The sequence below is a fragment of the Hypanus sabinus genome, chromosome 19 (assembly GCF_030144855.1).
Source record: "Hypanus sabinus isolate sHypSab1 chromosome 19, sHypSab1.hap1, whole genome shotgun sequence".
Lineage (NCBI taxonomy): Eukaryota > Metazoa > Chordata > Chondrichthyes > Myliobatiformes > Dasyatidae > Hypanus > Hypanus sabinus.
The window spans coordinates 50,406,396-50,427,795 of NC_082724.1; the positions used below are offsets into that span (position 1 = coordinate 50,406,396).

Below are 21,400 nucleotides of genomic sequence, written 5' to 3' on the forward strand. Positions count from 1 at the left end.
TAAATCATGCAAACTACTTATACATTTCTAAAGCAGATAAATAAATGACAGATGTTGATAACACCTGCAAGATCAATCTTACTCGTGCTAACTTTAGAGTAACAAACCATTTGGTTCATCTTCTTGGCCTCAGTTGAATTCAGAATTCCCAGTCTGAACTCCATCTCGAAGTTTCTTTATCATGGACGATTCACAGAAATTGATGATACAGGAAGAGGCCAATCAGTCCACCTTCTTCATGCTGACTGAAAAAGAGCCATCTTCTAGCACCAGTCATAGCTCACTCAGTATACACCTAAGCACTGGATAAATGTAATGTGGGCTTCTGCCTCAACCATGCTATCAGGATTCAAGATAATATACTCCTGCTACCATCTGGATGAAAAACACAACTGTTCCCCAATTCCTCTCTTATCCTACAATTACTTCAGATCACTGCCATTTACAGGAAATACTGCCCCAAAAAGGGGGCATTTATCTTCAAGGATCCCCATCAGCAAGGTCATGTCCTCTTCTCACTGTTTCCGTAAGGCAGGAAGTACAGAAGCCTAAGGCCCCTAAATCTGCCTTCCAACAACCAATAGGTTCCTAAGCCAACCCACACAATCCTAATCCTACCTGAGTAATGGAACACTACAGATCCTGGCCTTTCGTGAACTTGTCTGTTTGCGTCTTGGTGTGTCCTTCTACTCTAACAATGTTGTACTTTTATCTCTCATGTCACTGTCTTATATAATTAATGTACTACTTAGTTGTGCATTATCTGAACTTACCCGCCTCAGGTGAGGTGATATCAGGTGATATCTCTGCATGCAAATTTTCCATGTACCTGCGCCTCACCCTACTCGTGCGCGTGACAAGAAACTGAACCTGACATGAATCCATCTAATGGAAACCATGTAATTAATCTCTTTATACACACTCATTTTGCCCATGCCTCTTTTTTTTCAGCAATGCAATTAGATACAAAATGCCCGAGGATTTTTGGGTACATACTCTACTCCCTTTTGCAACCTTCTACTTAACGTATGTTTACCATCTTTTCAGGAAATACATTCCAAATTGTGGTCCACCACATACACTGAATTTCTCCTCTGCTACCAATCCCATGATTCTATACTACTTACCTTAAATCTATATCCTCACTATCAAATGCCCTCATTTAAGCACAAATTTTCCTCAACTAGCGAGTTATCCGCAAAAGCAATGAGAAACCATACAGTGTCTGAATCAGGTGCACAGAGATTGGAAAGTTCAGCCCCTGCAGCTACACACTTGCAGAGGCATTTTTCTTTTGTCAGTCTGAATCAGTTAACATGAGTTTGAAAGAAAAAAAAATCACGACTTCACTTACTGCCTTCAGACATGTGCCTTGCCATTATTGGATCCAAGGCTAATACAAAGCATACGGTAAGTAACCAGAGGAATATTTAATACATTGAACTACTTTTGATCCTTTGCCATCAGCCTGTAATGTACACACTGAACAGCTGAGCTGAAGTGTGTCAAAAGGCAGAGGTTTCTGACAAAAGTCAGTGTGAATTAAGATGGAGCAAAATGGGAACATTATCTGGATTAGATAATCTACCCAAATTCACTTAAGATTCAGGGCAAATAATGACTGCTATGACAGGTAAGAAATGCTCTAAAGACACAGCCACACTACCAAGTGAGGTATGGAAATATTAAAACTGTAGTTACTGCGGCAATATCGGAAACCATGTTAATCTGAAAGTCGTCAATTTCGCATTTGGAACATTAAATCCAATAGTTGAGATTTAAATTCATGGGCAGGATAAGTGACCTGGGTAATGTCTTCTGTACTGTTGAGATATTGCTGACCACCAAACAGAAGTGTCCACTCAGTATATTCATTAAATACTTGAAACAAATCAGCTTTACCTGTGGCTGACAATTTTGAAGACAGCAGCTGGCAACAGGCCCTTCCAGCTCAACAAGCCCAAGGCACCCAATTGCACCATGTGATTTACGAACCCATACATCTTTGGAATTTGGGAGAAAGTCAGAGCAACCAGAGGCAGCCCATGTGTTCTTGGGGAGAAGGTACAAACGCCATAAAGACAGCAGGACTTGTTTTCATAATTTACTGACATACAAGTTACGAGCAGGAGTCAGCCATTTGACTGTTCCTGCCTGCTCCACTACTTACAGTTATGGGTGATCTGATGGAAACTCAGTTCCTCATTACTTTGACTGTCTGCTTCTATGAGGAAGAAGCTCCAAAGATTGAGGACACTCCGTATGTAAAAAAAAAATCTTGTCTCAATCTTAAATGGCAAATCTTTGTACTTAATACAGTGATCCAAGTTATAATCATTTTGCAAAAAGAAGAATCCTTTGCACCTGACCTCTCAGTATTTTATGTTTCAATCAAATCCTTGTTCACCCTTCTAAATTTATTTAAATCTATCTGAACCATTTAAGCTTGGAGATTTTTGATGATAGCCATCAGGAGGCCAGTAGATCCCTCTGTCCTGTTTCCTCATGATGTAAAGCCAAGTCTTTATGCGTGACAACTTGATTAGATAATTGACAAGTTTAATGACAACTGATGTGGACAAGTGATGCCGAAGATTATCTGTTATTGTTCTTGATCTAAGGCAGCAAATCAGATTCAAAGTAAAAAAGAACCAAAAACAAAATATACAGTATGCAGGCCACAGGATTGGCCAGAATTCTCAGCAATCCCTATGATAGCCCCATAAATTGCATGGTCTGCGATATCAAGCTCAAGACCAAAGGACAAAGGAGCAGAATTAAGCCATTCAGCGCATCGAGTCTGCTGTGCCGTTCCATCATGACTGATCCCAGATTCCACTCAACCCCAACAACCTGCCTTCTCGCCATAACCTTTAATGCCTTGACCAATCAGGAAACTATCAACTTTCACTTTAAATATACCACAGTCTTGGCCTCCTCAGCTGTCTATGACAGTAGTCCACAGATTCGCTACTCTCTGGCTATATAAAATAAATCCTCCTTACCCTTGTTCTAAAGGATCGCCCTTCAGCTTTGAGGCTGTGACACCCCTACCACAGGAAACATCCTCTCCACATCCACCTTAACTAGCCCTTTCAACATTTGGTAGGTGTCAATGAGATCCCCACCCCCCACATTCCTCTAAATTCCAGTGATTACAGGTCCAAAGCTGCCAAACACTCCTCATGTTAACCACTTAATTCCCGGAATCATCCTCATGAACCTTCTCTGAACTCTTTCCATTGACAACACATCCTTTCTGAGATATGGGGCCAAAAACTACTGACAATACTCCAAATGCAACCCAATTAGTATATCATAAAGCCTCAGCATCATCCACTTGTTTTTAATATTTCACTCCCCTTGAAATAACTGCCAACTCATTTGCCTGCTTTACCACAGACTTAACCTGCAAATCAATATTCTGGGATCCTGCACGAGGACTCCCAAGTCCCTCTGCTCCTCTGATGTTTGAATTTTCTCCTCGTTCAGATAACAGTCTGCACTTTTGTTCCTTCTACCAAAATGCATCATCATACTGTAACCCTCAGCTTTGGCTAGCAGTTTAATCTCGGGGAAGACAGCCTCCAGCCCGGCCAAACTTGAGAAACCTCGTTTGGGTGGATGTTGCGTGATGTGTCGCCCAGTTACAAATCTGTACCGTAAAATATCAGAGTACATCATATGCTATTAAATGACTGAATTTTATAAATCTTAATCTGACTATAGGGTTGGTAAAGAAAATAAAAAGATAAAGGGCCCATTTTAAGGAAACAGTCTGATATGCACTTTGGAGCTCAGGGTTCCGTCCATTCATTCCCCATCGACCTCCTCCGAGCATCGCTGACCCCCGGATCCTCGTTCAAAGTCCACTCCGTCCAGCGGTCTGCCAACTCCCTCCACTCATGCCTTCTCTCTTCATCTCTCGCCAACAAAAGATGCAAAATCCCTTCTCTCAGACCCCAAATAGAACAATATTGGATGGCACACATTCCAAAGCCTCCATTATCTCTAGTCATAATCCAAACAGTGCTGCCATAGAGAAACCATTACCTTAGTAGTGAAACATTACGGAGAAACCATTACATTAGCTGTGGATCATTGCAGAGAAACCATTAGCAGTGAAACCTTACAGCGCATTACATTTCCCAACACTATTCCATCTACCAATTTTTTCCCCATTCTTCCTATTTGTCTCAGTCTATCTGCAATCACATTGCTCCCTCAGCACTACCTACCCCTTCACCAATCTTTGTTTCATCTGCAAATTTGCCACAAAGCCATCAATTCCATAATCTAAATTATTGACAACCAATGTGAAAACTAGCGGTCCCAATACTGACACGAGGAACACAAGTCACTGGCAGCCACCCAGAAAAGGCCTCCTTTATTCCCATCCTCTGCCTTCTGCCTGTCAGCCATTCCCCTATCCATGCCTGTACCTTTTCTATAATGCCATAGGATTTTATCTTGTTAAGCAGCCTTATGTGTGGCACCTTATCAAATGCCATCTGAAAATAAAGTAAATGACATCCACTCCCTTTCTGTTATCCACCCTGCTGGTTACTTCCTCAAAGAACTCCCAACTGATCTGTCAGGCAAGATTTCCTTTTACAGAAACCATGCTGACTTTGACTTATTTTATCATTAGTCTCCAAGTACCCTGAAACATCATCCTCAATAATGGACTCCGACACTTTCCCAACCACTGAGGTTAAGCTAACTGGCCTATAATTTCCTTTCTTTTACCATCCTCACTTCTTAAGGAGTGGAGTGACATTTGCAATTTTCCATGCCAGAAACAAGTGATTCTTGAAAGATCATAACTAATTCATCTGCTATCACTTCAGCAACCTCTCACAGGACTCTGATGTAGTCCACTTGGTCCAGGTGACTTATCCACCTTAAGACCTTTCAGTTGACCTAGCACCTTTTCTTTTTGTAATAGCAATGGCACTCACTCCTGCTCCCAGACACTCACGGACCTCTTGCACACTGCTGGTGACTTCCAAAGACTGAAGCAAAGTACTTATTAAGTTAATCTGCCATTTCTTTGTCCTGCATTACTACCTCACCAGCATCATTTTCCAGAGGTCCAATATCAACTCTCATCTCCCTTTTTCTCTTTATAACTGAAAAAAGCTTTCTATCTGACTGTACTATTGCCTAGTTTGCCCTCATATTTCATCTTTTCCATTCTTATGGCTTTTTTAGTTGCCTTTTGTTGGATTTAAAAAACTTCCAAATCATCCAACCTCTCACTCACTTTTGCTACATTATATGCCCTTTCCTTGACTTTTATGCAGTCTTCAACTTCCTTTGTCAGCCACGGATGCCTACCCCTGCCATTTGAGAACTACATCTGGGGGATATATCTATTCTGTGCCTTGTGAATTATTCCCAGAAACTTCAGCCATCTCTGCTCTGCTGTTATCTCCGCCAGTATCCTCCTCCAATCCACCTGGGCAAGTTCACCTCTCATACCTTTGTAGTTCCTTCTATTCCACTTCAATACTGATGCATCTGACTTATGCTTCCCCCTCTCAAACTGCAGTATGGATTCAATCACATTATGATCACTGCCTGCTAAGGGTCCCTTTACATTAAGCTCCCTAATAAAATCTGGATTATTACGCAACACCCAATCTAAGACACCCTTTCCCCGAGCAGGCTCAAGCACAAGCTGCTCTAAAAAGCCATCTTGTAGGCATTCAACAAATTCCCTCTCCTGTGATTTGACACCAACCTCATTTTCCCAATTCCCTTCCATATTGAAGTCCCCCATTATATTGTGACATTACCCTTATTACATGCCCTGTCCAGATTCCTTTGCAATCTCAACCCCACATCTTGGCTACTATTTGGAGGCCTATATATGATTCTCATAATGGGTATTTTTACCCTTGCAGTTTCTTAACTCCACCCACAGTGATTCGACATTCTCTGACCCTACGTCACCTCTTTCTAAACATGTAATTCCACCTCTTACCAACAGAGCCACACTATCACCTATGCCTTCCTGCCTGTCCTTTTGATACAAAGTAGATCCTTTGATATCAAGTTCCCAACTATGGACCTTCTTTCAGCCACAACTCAGTGATGCCCACAACATTATACCGACCAATCTGTAACTGCACCACGAATTTATCCCCCTTATTCCGAATTTGACTTGCATTTAAATACAACGCCCTCCGTCCTGCATTTTTCACCCTTTGAATTTAGCCTCTGTGGTATTTATTGTGTTGGGTTAGTTTGGAGAAGAGAATGATTCTTATTTTCATGACTGTGAACAATCAGAGCTTTCAATCAAAGTTTGGGGATCACTGGCTTCATTTCATGCAAGAGAGAACAAGGTTGTATTTAAATCTGTAGAGAAACAAATGGTAAACATGTCCAACTCTTGTGGACAGTAGCAGTAGTCAAGACAGGCTCATGGAATAACTAGTGTCCCTGATCCAGAATTTACAAAACATTGAACAAATCATGTGCCTTGCTTATTGAAAACAAATTATGTTAATGTCATACAATGCAAGGCCACATGCTTAATATTCACAACATGGACGCGTTCCAACTCTGCAAAAGATGATGATGAAAAGGAGGGGATAACAAGAAATTGGACATCGAACAAGGGAATCAGGGATGCATTTCTAAAGGAAAAGAGATTATATTGTGTGGCTATGAGAAAGAGTTTGAAACTTTATGACTAAAGGCACTGGGATGACAACTTTCCATATACAATTGAACAACATCTGGAAAGCTGTCACCCCAGTGCCTTTAGTTATCGAGTTAAACCTATTGAATATTGAAAGGTGGATGTGGAGAGGACTTTTCCTGTGGTGGGGGAAATCTAGGACCAAAGGACAGTTTCAGAATAGAGGTATGTCCATTTAGAAATGAAGATGAAGAGGTGTTTCTTTAGCCAAAGAGTGGCGAATCTGTAGAATTCATTGACACAGGTCACAGTGGAGGCCAAGTTACTGGGTATATTTAAAATGGAGGTTGATAGATTCTTGATTAGTATGAAGGGATACAGGAAGAAGCCAGGAGATTGGGGCTGACAGGGAAATGGATCAGCCATGATGAAATGGCGGAGTGGACTTGCTAGGCCAAATGGCCCATTTCGGCTCCTAATAACTTATTGCCTTACATTCCTACAGCTTTAAAGAGAAGGATTAAATTAGTAAGCAACATATGCACATCACACACACAAGTGAGAAGTCCACGTTCTTTTCCAATGAATCACACAGAAAAGGCAGAAATGCCCTATTTACTGTTTAGTAAGGCAAAACATAACCTGTTTAACTGCTGAGTATTTTCAGCATTCCCATTTATTTCAGATTCCTAGCACTGTTGTGATCTGCACTTCACAGTTCCAGAGTTGTTTGATTTTCTCTACCTACCTCTGTTTACACCCCAAGCATCATGAAGGATTTTCCCCCACCACCCACATCTCAGAACTCAGGCCTCTGCACCTGCTCCATTGCATTTTGGCACAAATTCCATCATCTTTCACGCTGGCTATAGACCTCAGAAAAGGAAGCAAATTCAGAGAAGTTTAGAAAGCCATGAGGAGTATGGGTAAGCAGGATAATCATGGACTTTTCACCATGGTTTGGGGAGGTGAAAACTAGAGGGCACAGATGCAAGACAAGAAGGGAGAAATTTTAAAGAAGCTTTGTTATACAGCGGGTAGTGAGTACTTGGAATGAACTAGCAGAGGAAGTGGTTGGTGAGGTCACTACTGTAGCACTTAAGAGGAATTTAGATAGGTACATAGAGCGGAGGGGTTTGGAAGGTTATGTGCTGAACGTGAGCAACTGGGACCAGTGGGGAGAATGTCAAAGTCATCCAGATATTTAAAAAAAGCAGATGATTTGATCCAGTGATGTTGGTTGAGGAAAAAATACAAACCAGGCCAACAAGAACCTGCTTCCCATTCAGAAAGCACAAAATCCATTTCATCCGCCCGAGAGGAGCTCCATGATCATTTCAAACCAGTGTTTATTAAAATCATAATGGTCTTTCACTGAAATTTTTTCCTGGACTGAGTGCTGAAGCCTTTAGAATAGATATTGGAATAGCTTTTGGAATAAACTCGGATGCAAGAGAGTAATAACTGAAGTAAGACTATTTTATATCAGAGGGTGAAACAGTCAAAACAGACTGAAATCACAGGGTCATCTGGAGCTGCGGGAGCTCATGGAAGCATCTCCATATTTTGATGGTCAAAGTGACCATAGAGGGCATTGAGTTCATCTGGGAGTGAAAACAACTGCTAATTGGAACCGTCAAAAGAACAGAGGAAATAGAGAAAATTGAGAACGGCAAGATAAAGTGATTGGAGCAGCGAGCAAACAGAATGTAGAAAAGGCAAGGGAACCTTGGGTTTCAAGAGATATTGAGGTCCTGGTTAAGGTGGTGGTGCTTGGCAGGTATGGGTAGGAAGGGGTAGATGAGGTACTTGAGCATAAGGAATGCAAGGGAACACCTGAGGAAATCAGAAGGGCTAAAAATGCATGAAATTGCTCTTGCAGTCAAGGTGAAGAAGAAACCCAAGTGCTTCTACAGATATATTATGATCAAAAGGGATAGCAAGGAACAAAGTTTGCCCTCTGGAAGATCAGGGTAGTAATGTATGTGTGGAGCCAAAAGAGATGGAATAGATCTCTGTCATCTGTACAAACATGAGGAAGTCTGCAGATGCTGGAAATCCAAGCAATGCCTAGAAAAGGACCTTGAAGAAGGGTCTCAGCCCAAGATGTCAACTGTTTACTCTTTTCTGTAGATGCTACCTAGCCTGCTGAGTTCCACCAGCATTTTGTATATGTTATTTGCATTTGAATTTGCTTGGGACATAGATATGTAGTCTATAGAAGTGAGGCAAAGCAGTAGTGAGGTTATGGACTGCTTGCAGATTACAGATGAGGAGAGGTTTACTATTTTGAGGCAAATTAGGGTGAATAAATCCCCAGGACTTGACAAGGTGTTCCTTCAGACCCTGTGGGAGGCTAGTGCAGAAATTGCTTGGACCCGAGCAATTATTTAAATAGACAAGTATTGATTAGGATAGTAAACATGGCTTTGTGCAAGGTAGGTCATATCTAACCAAGGAAGTTATCAGGAAAGTTGATGTTGTCTACATAGACTTTAGCAAAGGCTTTGACAAAATCCCAAATGGCAAGTTGGTCGAGGTTCATTCGCTTAGCATTCAAATTGAGGTAATGAATTGCACTTAGCATTGGCTTCACAGGAGAAGATAGTTGCATCTTTGACTGGAGGCGCGTGACTAATGGTGTGCCGCAAGGATTGGTGCTGGGTCCAGTGTTGTTCGTCATCTATAATCAAAGCTCTGGATGATAAAGCGGTAAACTGAATCAGCAAGTGTAATCTTAGTATGGACATATCAGAGAACAACTTAAATGGTGAGTGGTAAGGCACTGAGGAGAACAGTAGGATTACTTGAAAGTGGAATCACAGGTAGATAGAGTCCATAAAGCTCAGAAAAAACTTTTAACACCATCAATTAGCAAGTTGTTTTGTTACCTCTCTCCTCTCGCTTTGAAGCAGGAACACCTCTTTTCCCTTTTAGGGACAGAGAGAGCCTGCGGTATGTCGGATTATCGGGTGAATATGTAGTCTTTGGGGTACTGCAAGTGTGTCTTTATTGATGCTTTGCTGCACACTTGAGTGCATGGGGGAGGGTGCTGATGCTTTTCGCTGGTGGGGAGGGGTCATCATTTTGCTGCTGCTTATGTGTGGGAGGGGGAGCTGGGGGAAGGCTTTGGGTTCTAACATTTAACTGTCGTTCATTCTTTGGGGCACTCATCTGTTTTCGTGGATGTTTACGAAGAAAAAGAATTTCAGGATATATATTGTATACATTTCTCTGACATTAAATGGACCTTTTGAAACCTATTAGAGAGAACTTTTGGCACATTGGTCTTTATAAATCAAAATTTTGAGTACAGGAGTTGGGATGTTATGTTGAAGTTGTACAAGATACTGGTGAGGCCTAATTTGGAGTATTGTATGCAGTTTTGGTCATCTACCTACAGGAAAGATGTAAACAAGGTTGAAAGAGTACTGAGAAAATTTACTAGGATGTTGCCCAGGACTGGAGGACCTGAGTTGTGAGGAAAGATCGAATTGGTTAGAACTTTATTCTTTGGAATGTAGAAGATCGAGGGGAGATTTGATAGAGGTACACAAAATTATATTAAGAGGGCAAATAGACAGGGCAAATGCAACCAGGCTTTTCTCACTGAAGTTGGGTGGGACGACAGCTGAAGGTCATAGGTTAAGGGTGAAATATTTAAGGGGATCATAAGGTAGAACTTCTTCACTTAGAGGGTGGTGAGAGTGTGGAATGAGCTGCAGGTTCAATTTCAACACTTATGTTAAATTTCGATAGTTACGTGGACAGGAGGTCTATGGAGGGTTATGGTGCAGGTCGATGGGACTAGGCAGATTAATAGTTCAGCATGGACTAGATGGACCAAAGGGTCTTTTTCAATGTTTTAGTGTTTTATGACTCTAGAAAGGAAGAGAAAAGGACTTGCTCCTTGAGCAATGGCTGATGTCAGCCACTATAACAAGTTACAGTCAAGGCGTGCAACAACAGCAATGCCTTTTAGCTGGTGTTGAACCTTTCCACCACTTCCATATGCCATTTTAAGAGTTAATGCCCCTCTGTAAAATCAGAAGGTCAGCTCTGAGAAATCAACTTGGCTTCTTTAGTTCAATCCCTTTAACACTAAATCTGATTTCAGCTGCACAAAAAAAAATCAGGACATGAAATAACATCAAAATCTGGTCTGTGTGGAATGAAGTATCTTTGAAGCCAGCTCAGACTAAAAGGAGGCACCCTCCTGCCCAGAACAGACAAGTCCATGCTTCAGTTCCCTTGTGAGTACTGTTTCATGGTTAAAAGTTTAGCACACATAGTCAGAAACAGAGCTTCTAACAATAGAACAGGGCAGTGAAATATGAGGAAGAGATTTCTGTTGAAATTCATCTTAAATGTTTGTTCTCTTTCCTACCACTCCCTAATTTCTTGGAAAAATGCATTAGATTTTCCCACAGATTAGCTCATTATATCTTTCACACACGGTTTAATGAATCACCGCAGCTGCCCACTTAGATGAAGTGAAAATTTATTTTTAAGGGGATTGTGTATCATCCAGACAATTTCTTTTCAACTGAGAATGCCTCCACTAGCAAATCTGGGTCACAGAACACATTCATCAGTTCCAGTTCAGGGACAACCACCACCCTCCCTCCACCCACACACACCTCTGCAAAAACAATATCGGAAGATGCTTGGGTTTGAGCACATAACCCAGGCTTTCATCTGGAAGAATGTGACGCTAGGGAAGATGTTACCTTAAGGACATCAGGACAAAGCTAAAATCACAAGACATTCTACAAGATGCTGGAAATCCAGGGCAACACACACAAAATACCAGAGGAACTCAGCAAGTCAGGCAGCATCAATGGAGAGGAATAAACAGTTGACATTTCAAAATTAGACCCTCCATTAGGACAGAGCTATGCTTGCCCTCACAAGTGACTTAGAGATCCCAGGGAGCGAATTACAGAGGTGATGGGGTTTTCTCCTTGTGGTCAGGACGGTATTAGCCCATCAAACCAAAAACAACAGTAATTTACACAATGCTCTGTGCCCTTGTATACTGCTGTGGCTCTTTCATTACAATATCTGAAGTAGTATTTCAAAAGGTGCAGTGTTGGGACAAATTTAGACTGTAACAAGCATCATAAAATGCAAATAATTTCATTTCCTTTCATTTATTTGAGAATCTAACAGCAATAAAGGTGGCTCTTCAGTCAGTGTGTTGATGCACATATCTTCCACATGGTAGGGAAAGGATTAAAGTCACCCAGGGAACTGGAATGACAGACATCCCTGGTATCCTGTTACCAACAGTCCCAAGCAAAAAGTAATACGTTTTTATGGTAAAGAGAAATATGTTTTTGGGGCTTAAATTTACCCCACAATTAGTTTTAATGGATGTAAAACTAAAAGGCTTTCACCCCCTCCATGGTAAAAAATAGAATCAAGACAAATGAAAAAAGCCACCTGACCTTACAAGCCTTCGCCTACGCTCCAGGAGTGTCTGTAATGAAGCTGAAACTCATAGGAGCTTAATAGCTCAAGAAATACTGGAATACTAGCAGTATCTTTTTGTGGCAGGATACCTCAAAGGGGATTTCAGCAAATGAAGTCCTTTTCAACTGATGTCATCACTGTTACACTAGTAACTCACCAATCACCCTGAGTACAACAAGGTCCCATAATAAGCAATGGGATTCATTGCTATTGTGAGGGATGCATATTTGAATGCCTAACACCAAGGAGGATCATCTTGCTGCTCTTAGAAACCAGGCTCGTTTATTTCCATTTGAGGGAACAGAAGAATTCTCGCTTCAAAAGTCTCCTCTGATGACAGTGTCTCAAACAGTGAGGTGCTCCCTTAGTCTTAAGATGTTCCGGTGCAAACCTATTAGATCAACTCCATTGCTGCACAAATTAACAGCCCCCTGATGCAAAGCATAACAGTCACCTATAAGAGAATTGGCACAAATGCCAGATTACCAACAGAAAATAAGATTTTTTTTATTATGGAGGAAAAAGCCAGTCGGATTGATTTAGCTTGCAGTGTTATGGCCATCTTTATGCCATGAAGCCAAGCTCTACTAGGCATACCTTCTACTTCAGATGGTAATGAAGCAGAGCTAAAGTCAGATGTTCAGCACAAATCATTAACTTATTACAGCAGGGAAGACAGCCATTTAGACTAGAGGTCCCACACCAACTGAATCCAAGCAATCCCAACAGTCAAATTCCTGTTTCCCCTGAAATTCAATCCCTTTGCCCCTTCTGTTCTTTATGCACCTACCTACACTAACTATTTAGAACAGCTATCTGACCTTCCAGCAGATTTTTAGGATGTGTTGAAAAACCATGACAAAATAGTCATGTGCAGAATGTACAAAACCCATACACAGCTCAAATTGCTACCCTGTTAAACTGAGGAACCAACCTGCTGGCCATAATACACAACTTTAGTAGACTGGCTAAGTACTTACCTGCTTGCTGTTCTAAAATTTGCTCTTTAGCATGCAATATTTCACCTCCTAACCCTTCATAACATTGCCTCTCTTCCTCTTTACCATCACCATTCCCTTGCAATCTGTCCATTAAATTGTGGGTGTTCGATTATTCATAATTTTCATTATGTTAGCCATTACAAGCCATGATTGCAGGATATGCCCTTCTGCCTGCTTCTTCCTTTAAAAATATAGTCCCCAGAACCTATTCCTTTCTCCAAGTGGTGTGGAGAGGTGGGGGAATCCATAGGTAGATTGGCAGAACTACAGGACAAGGGAGTAGCACTGATTGACAATGATAAGCATACTGTATGGTGACAGCAAAGAGGTCTGGATTTGGTATGTTTGCGAATTGCATAATTAAGCAAGCAACCTTGTCTGACCGGCGGCACTGGAGTGTCAGGCGCAGCTCTCAATCTTTGGGGATTGCCCCTTCTAGTTCACACTTAATGCTGAAGAACTTCCAGTCTCTAAATGAAGTAGAAGTTCTGACCTCTGTTGAATGACTGCATTGGACAGAAGAAAGGGTCTGGGGGGGGGGGGGGGGGGAGAAGAGAAGAGAGCAGAAACCTAAAAAGTACAGGCAGGTGAGTGAGCATTTGTCTTGTTCGGGAGAAGCAGGCTATTCGTTGTCATGGCAACGAACGTGTGGCTGTCTGATTGCTCGATCAGCCCGTGGCTCAAACGGCATCAAAGGAACTCAATAGAAACACCCACTTCCAAGAAAAACAGTTGCCAAATTGCTCATAGCAAAAAAAAACTTAGCTTCACTGCTGTACTACATTAATTAACGAGTACCTCAGCATCTGGCAGGCTGAACTTCCCACCTCACTCCGCTTCTCAATTCAGTCTGCATTGCATTACTAATACATCACAGTAACGAGCTCCACATTCTCACCCACCACCACCCCCATCCCTCTCCAACCTCACATAAATCCACTGGCAATTACTGCTGAAGGTCACACATCAGCTGAGGGGCCAGATTCCAGGAAACAAGCAGAGCTTATGTAACTGGATGACAGACATTGGCAGCCACCCAAGAATCGTGCAGAAAGCAGAGGCGGAAAGGAGGACAACCTTCTGCAGTTACATCAGTCTCCATTCGCTTTCGGAGAAAAAAAGCTTCAACAACCAGGGGATAGAGTGTATAATCTGCATCTGCTGCAAGTGTTTTTTTTTAATTCAGGCACTGATCTGTCTGTGATTTGAAAATAATCTATACTGTGTTCCTGAGCATGTGACTATGGGGCTCTAATCTGCACCTGCAAGGTTCAAATTTCTGCCTTTGATTCGAATCCAAAATCCTTCTCAGTGGCAAACAAGTAAAAAAACACACACACGTTTAGAGGGAGCCATTCCTCCTCAGCAATTGTTAACCAATTCCAGTGCATCATTCATTGTGGAAGCTGTCCTGGGCATCATTTACTGTTACAGAATGAGAACATATGAGAACAGTGTTTTCCCAGTCACAATTTCATCACCTTGTTAATAAAGATTAACTCTGGCTAAAACAAGCACATGGATTTCTTCTGCACTGAACGGCAGCCGTTACAATCAAAAACTACTCCAATAAAACAATTGAGAGGATCTATCTTGGGCCCAAGCACATCAAAGCAGTCATGAAGGAAGCACATCAGTGGCTCTGTATCATTAGGGGTTCGAGGTAATTGGGTATGTCATCAAAGACTCTTGCTAACTTCCACAAAGCATTCTGACTGGTTGCACCACAGCTGGGTACAGAGGCTCCTTTGCACAAGAGGCTGCAGTGGGTTGTTAGACTCACCCAACTCCATCAGGAGCACAGCCCTCTCCCCAAAGGGATTTGAGGGGTGCCTCAAGGCAGTGGCATCGTTAAGAAACTTGTCTGGGACATGCCTTCACCTGGCACATTAGTATCGTCGAGGAGGTAGTCTGAAGACCCACACTTAAAATTTAAGGAACACCTTCCCCTCCACCATCAGATTTCTGAATAATCCATAAAATCATGAATGTTATCTCGTTATTCCTATTTCACACTGTATTTATTTTAGTAACGTGGAGGTTTTTTCTGACTAGCACTGTACTGTTGCCACAAAATAACACATTTCATGCCATGTCAGTGATAAAAAGCCAGATTCCAATATTAAATCCATAAAACCAATACTTTATTCTACTCTTCCTTAAGTCATTGCTAACAGTAGCATAAATTTCTCAGTGAAAAGTAAATTTATTATCAATGTACCTATGTCTCTATATATTGACTTGTGATTCATTTTCTTGCAGGCATTTACTGGAAAATAAAGAAATACAATAGAATTTAATGGAGAAACTACAAATACCTCAGGGAGGTTTTCCAAAACTGACTTAGGATTCACTTAGGAATTAGTTGTTTTATTCTAGTATAAACTAATTTTACTTAGGTTTTGTAGTATTGTTTCTGGGTTTTTAAAGCATTAATTTCCTCAACCATGCATTGCATTCCCTCCTCCCCACATCTTTCTCACTAAAACCAATTGCTTTAACAATTCAGTTTATTAAAGTACTGTATATATGCATATTGGGCAGTAGTGTAAAATGAAGTGTCAGGTTTTGCAAATGAAAGTCTGAAGAATTATTAAAATTGAGACATCTGCAACATTTACAGCAAGAGATGGTCTTGGAAGATTGACCAAATTTATTTGCCAATAAATGTCACCTGAAAAAAAATCTCTTCCAGAAACGAGGGAGAGGTCCCTTTGGGGTAAAAGCCCCTGCCCTGACACAAAACCAAAGCAAAATAAGGGTAATATGGTTTCAATCTGTTTTCTTTTTAAAAGATGCATTAATGAGACTTAGTAATTGTCAGAGAAATGGTACTTATTGTCCACTCCTAATTGCCTTGAAGTAATGCTGACTGAGCTACTTTGAACTTTACAGTTTTTCTGCGAAGGAAAATGACGCGAGAGAGACCTAGTAAAACACTAAGCCCTGTGCTTTCTTCAAAAGGTAAATTATTTTAAACAACAACTCATCACATCAATACAAAGCACTTCATGCAGTTAATGTATACAAAGCTATCTTCATATTGGTAAACTCTGATTAGCTGTAGCTATAGCAACAATTTGGAACATTTTAGCTTTTCTCAAGAACCACCCGAGAGCTTTTAAGTGATGTACACATTTTATGGAGGAGGATGGAGCAATTCGAGCGAGGGGGCTCATTTGATGTTGCAGGAGTTTTGGCCAGGTTCATGAATGGTAATGGAGGCTCAAGATGAGGTTACAGCTCTCAAACTAATGAAGCTCAAAATACTCAAACCTTTTCAAAAATCACATGATACAGATGGTCATAATGGGATGAGTGCAGTCAAGCAATAAAACCAATACTAGCAGACCAAAAATAAAACCCAGCATCATGTGACAGGTGCCATATTACCATTAACATGCAGATTCCTATTCAATAAACTGCAGAGTAAATTACAGTCCAGTCTCAATCATCCATCATGGATATAACCCAATCTACTTGGGGTCCAGACTGGACTTCCAGTTATCATTTCAACAGGATTGGAGCAGCCACATTAACTTTCTTATTTGCGGTTTGATTTGGTAAATGACTCCTGTCTTAAATCTCCAGAATGACAGACAGCATTTTACACACAAGACCAGGCACAGCAGGTTCAGTCTCTTTGAACACAAATGATGTTCTTACATTCCATATAGTCACCATGGCCACGCTTACCCCCCCCCCCCCCCATATACACATATTGCAGCTAAGTATTGATGGAGAATGTGAGAAGCTAAGGCTTTGCAGTAAGCCACTGACATCTATTTACCCACGACAAGCAAGAGGGTAACGAAAACTATTTCAAATTGACAACAAAGACAACTACATAGAAGGTAGAAGCGTAAGCAACAACACTAGAGAAAAGGCATAATAAAAAGTAAAGAGAAACCATCGACCTCTGCCATATCCAATTCATCGTCAAATGCAATAGGCTGTTAAAAGACAAAAAGGAAACAGGAAGTTGAGAGTAGTTATACATGTTGGTGCAAACCTTTTACTTCAAGGATATATAACATTAAGTTGAAGCTTAGCTAATTTTGAGATTTAGTGCCACAAAGAATTTGCATTTGCTACTTTTACAAGGGATCCTGAAATACAGATTAACAAATGAAATAACAAATGAATTGGGAAATTTAACTGCTGATTTAAATTGGTTAAAAATGCTGTAAACTTGGATACTGCACTCTCATCATTTCAGTGAAGGAGCTATGCAGACTGGAACAATGTTTTCAGATGGATTTAAATTTTCCCCAGGACACAACCTACACTGGTTTAACTGGAATTACACAACAGCAATCCCACACATGGCTGGAACAGAAATGCATAAAAAAATCCTGTCTGCAATCCAATATGTGGAAATGAGACAATGATTCATCTTTGTCTTTAAGAACCCCAAAGCCTTCACTGTTACCCCACCCTTTCTCTGCGCAGTCCCATCAACCACAGTCCTGAATACTGGTTTTTGTACAAAATGAGATTTAGTCATGATACTTTGAGCAAATTAAGTTAACCATTCTAAAAAGTCTTCACTTGGAAAGACTTCAACTTCTTTGTAAATTGACTGCATCTCAATTGCCTCACTAATCACATTTGGACATTGGTCAGAATGAAAAGCTAGGTAGGACTTTGATGTGGCCAGTGAGAAATTTAACAGTCACTTCAACACAAAGGTTAAACACACGGAGTCATATTTTCAATTGTTTATATTGGAAGCTGCTCAAAATTTTCTCACAGATGCTAAAACCACAAGTTTTTAGATTAATAGCCTGTCACATTTGATGTACCATGCCATAAGACATCCAAATTCCAATGCTTCACGTTACTGAGTACATAAAAGTGCACATTTATGCAACACCTTGCTTGGGGACCTCCACTTCAGTCTGTCCAATATCTGCCCCCTTGTGGAAGTTGACATACATGAAGCTTTACTTCATGTCAAATCTTTTCACAGTAACTTTTGTAGAGCTTGTAAAGTTAGTGATGAAATACTGCCACTCACTCTTTGGCTTTTCTCTTCAGAAATTTGAGGAGAAATAAAGCACTTTCAGTAAATTATTTAAGTGCTTACCTTTCATAGGAAATGTTAAGAATACCCACCCCACTGTAGAGAAAAAATCAGCACAGCTAAGAACTTATGGTGACTAAAAGCTAACCTCTGAAATTCAGAGCATGAATTTTACCAGATTATTCCTTTTGTGTAAGCATGAAGATTTCATTTTAAAAAATGTCAGAAGTGGATACCAGAAATAAAACTTCTTAAAAACACTGAATGAATACCAGAATATTTCAGATTAGAGTTTTGTTCTGTTGTTAATTAAAGCCCTTTTAATGCATTTATGTCTTACTAACGACATGTATATTGACCAGGATTCTATTAATAAAAATGATTAGAATGCGCAGGCTTCCTTTTTCAATGAAGAATGTCCCTGATATCTCTGGCTATTTTAAAGTCAATTCTTCAATCACCTTGCCAATGCAAAAGGCTCCATGCCATTGACTTCTCTCTCATGAATAAATGATCAGAAAAGTAAACTTTTGCGTGAAACACAAAGTATAATTGCCATTAGGGTGCAGGCTTGGTGGCACAACAGACATCAGAAGGAAAGATAACTTGCAAGGTGGAATGATGCAAAGGACCAAAAGTGGAAAAAAAGAGCAAAATTTCATCTTTCTCCAAATTAAAACAAGCTCATTATCTGCAATGGATTGAATGAAGTTTTCCACATATCTATTTAATTTGAAGTCAGTCCAGTCATTTTTTGTACAAAACAGACAGATGGAGGAAGGAAGGAAGAGGAGGAAAGAGGACAATTTATTAGTCTAAGACATTGTATCCCCTAGTCTAGACATTACTTCTGCACCACATCCAGTTGCTTTTCCATTAACCAAAATGATTCAATGTCATTGAAATGTAGCACATTCTTTATACACTACTATGCAAAACCAACTGTTACCTTTTATATCTTATCAATAACTTTGCTTACTACATTGAGTCATCACATACTTTGCTTTATTTATATACAAGGCCAATTACCTTATTCTCGGTATCAACACATTTGTAGCCACTTGGGGAGAATCAAATTCCACCACAGACTGAAAGAATAAGTTGAACTACAAAGGATTTCAGTTTTTAAGAGGTTCCTTTGCTTTCTAACTGGTTCAGTAGAAACTAGACTATATAGAAAAATCACCCCAGAGTTCTCCTTTCTCTTCATTCCTCCCCCTCAGGAAATCTGCAGATTTACAGTAACTTGTTTTCTCTCTATGCAAGTTTGATGATGAGTCTTCAACCTGAAATGTTAATCCCGTGCTTGATATACAACATTGTTTTATTTCAAATTCTTTTGATTTGACTCTTGAAATGTCCATCTTTAATTTGGGTTTTTTGGGTAGTCCCTTGCAGGTACTTCCTTGGAATAATTATGAAAATCATTTTCATGTTCAGCACAAAGCTCTTGTCAAAGGCCTTCAAGGATGGAATGCCATATTCATTCAAGCATCAGGCACTTGTGGCAAAAACAAAACCGTTCTCCAAAACCATCAAGTGTGGTTTCAAACGCACCATCAGCTAAGCATTCAGTGGATTGGATTTGATTTGATTTCTTTGTCATGTTAGAGTACAGACATGAATAGATCAGCAGGGCATTGGTGTTAATCAATAATGAACAGTGAAAGTGTACTGAGTAAGTGATTAGAAACAGAATTGAAAAAGGTTTATCTGCAAGTTATTTCATTTAATGGCCAACAGATAGTCACTCAAAGGAATGATTTATCTTGAAAAGATTAACCATTTTCAAATGGTCAAATATTTTAATATAAAGTTTACAACAGTGGTGAATGCCAGTACTACTCACTTTTGAAGTCATTATTTGAATATGCAATAAAATGTGCATATATAAAAATCACGGTTTTAAATGGAATATAAACATACACAAACACACAGGCAGAGAGACAGCCAGACAAACAGAGTGCTCTGGGATTGCTTGTTTCCTATTGCTGGCCATCCTTGTGATCTGCTTAGACCATTCTCATCTTCCCCATAGCTTGACTTTGATTCTGAATCCACAACTCCCAAGCTTTGTGGCTATTTGTCAATTCTTTCCCACCCATTTTCATCTCGATGATGAGGAGATTTGGTCCACAGTGAAGACAAGATCCTTTGTTCTGCATTGTTGCTGTTAGCTCTTTGCTGGAATAAGCAATGCTTTTACTGTCCCTCCTCAATGCTATAGATTCCTAAGTTCAAGAACCAGTCATCATGCCTTTAAGATGTAAGCTGTTTGAAACCTGTGCTTCCACGGTTGTATGTCTCCACAACAAGTCAGCCAATTCAAATCATCTTCTTCTATTAATATGTTCAAGACATGGAGGAGCAATAAATGATTCTTACTGACAAACTCAATACTTTTAGTTTAATCCCAGGCAGCCTTTTCCATTTCGAACACATGCTGGTGCAATGGGCATAAAATGAAAGCCAATAGATGCACAATATCATTTTCAACTTGCGGCTTGGGAACAGCAGAAGTTGGTATTTATGTGAAATCACTGGGGTATAAAACATTCTTGTATAATTGAGTAATCGCCATCCGGACATTGTATGAAGACGAACCATTTGATTTGTTCCAAATTTGTTCAAAGTGGGTAATTACCACAGGAATTTTAAGTCTATTTAGTGTTTCGCATAGTTCTCCCTAAACATGGTACAGGACAGTTTGCTTGCTGAAGTACGGAAGTATTGAGGTTGAGATATGTAATAGGCATTTTTGACCCTTCGAGTTGCGCCACTTAGCAACTCCCAAGTTAACCTTCGCCTAATCATGGGACAGTTTACAATGACCAATTATCCAATGAACCAGTAGGTCTTTGGACTGTGGGAGAAAACCAGAGAACCCAGAGAAAAACCACGGTGTCATGGGGAGAACATACCAACTCCTTACAGACAACAGTAGGAATTAAACTGGGCCACTGGTACTGTAGTGTTGCACTAACCACTATGTCATTCAAGCTTTTTCCAAGATTGTTCTCTTACAATGAGTCCATGGCAGTTGTCAGTTGGTATTATGGCCAGACTTGCCTAACTGGCAAAGAAAGCATTTTGATTTCCTTTGACACAAATGGAAGCTCGAAAAGGACACTGGGAATACTTTCCTGTCATCACACCTTTCATCTGACCCGGCAAGTTTTCATATTGCTTGGACAGAAAATCCATAGTGCTAAATAGAACTCCACCTGCAAGTTATATTATAGCCTC

General features: G+C 40.3%; 1 protein-coding gene across 7 annotated transcripts in view; it reads right to left on the reverse strand.

Annotated features, from left to right (window-relative positions):
* The window catches only part of itpr1b (inositol 1,4,5-trisphosphate receptor, type 1b), a 531,527-nt gene that overhangs the window by 241,972 nt on the left and 268,155 nt on the right, over window positions 1-21,400 (reverse strand). For 4 of the 7 annotated variants that reach the window (XM_059944380.1, XM_059944381.1, XM_059944379.1 and 1 more), the window contains exon 39: window positions 17,046-17,081. The exons of the other annotated variants lie outside the window; for them this stretch is intronic. In XM_059944380.1, the coding sequence (XP_059800363.1) occupies window positions 17,046-17,081 (36 nt within the window). The remainder of the gene's footprint in view (window positions 1-17,045; window positions 17,082-21,400) is intronic. 7 annotated transcript variants of the gene reach the window in all.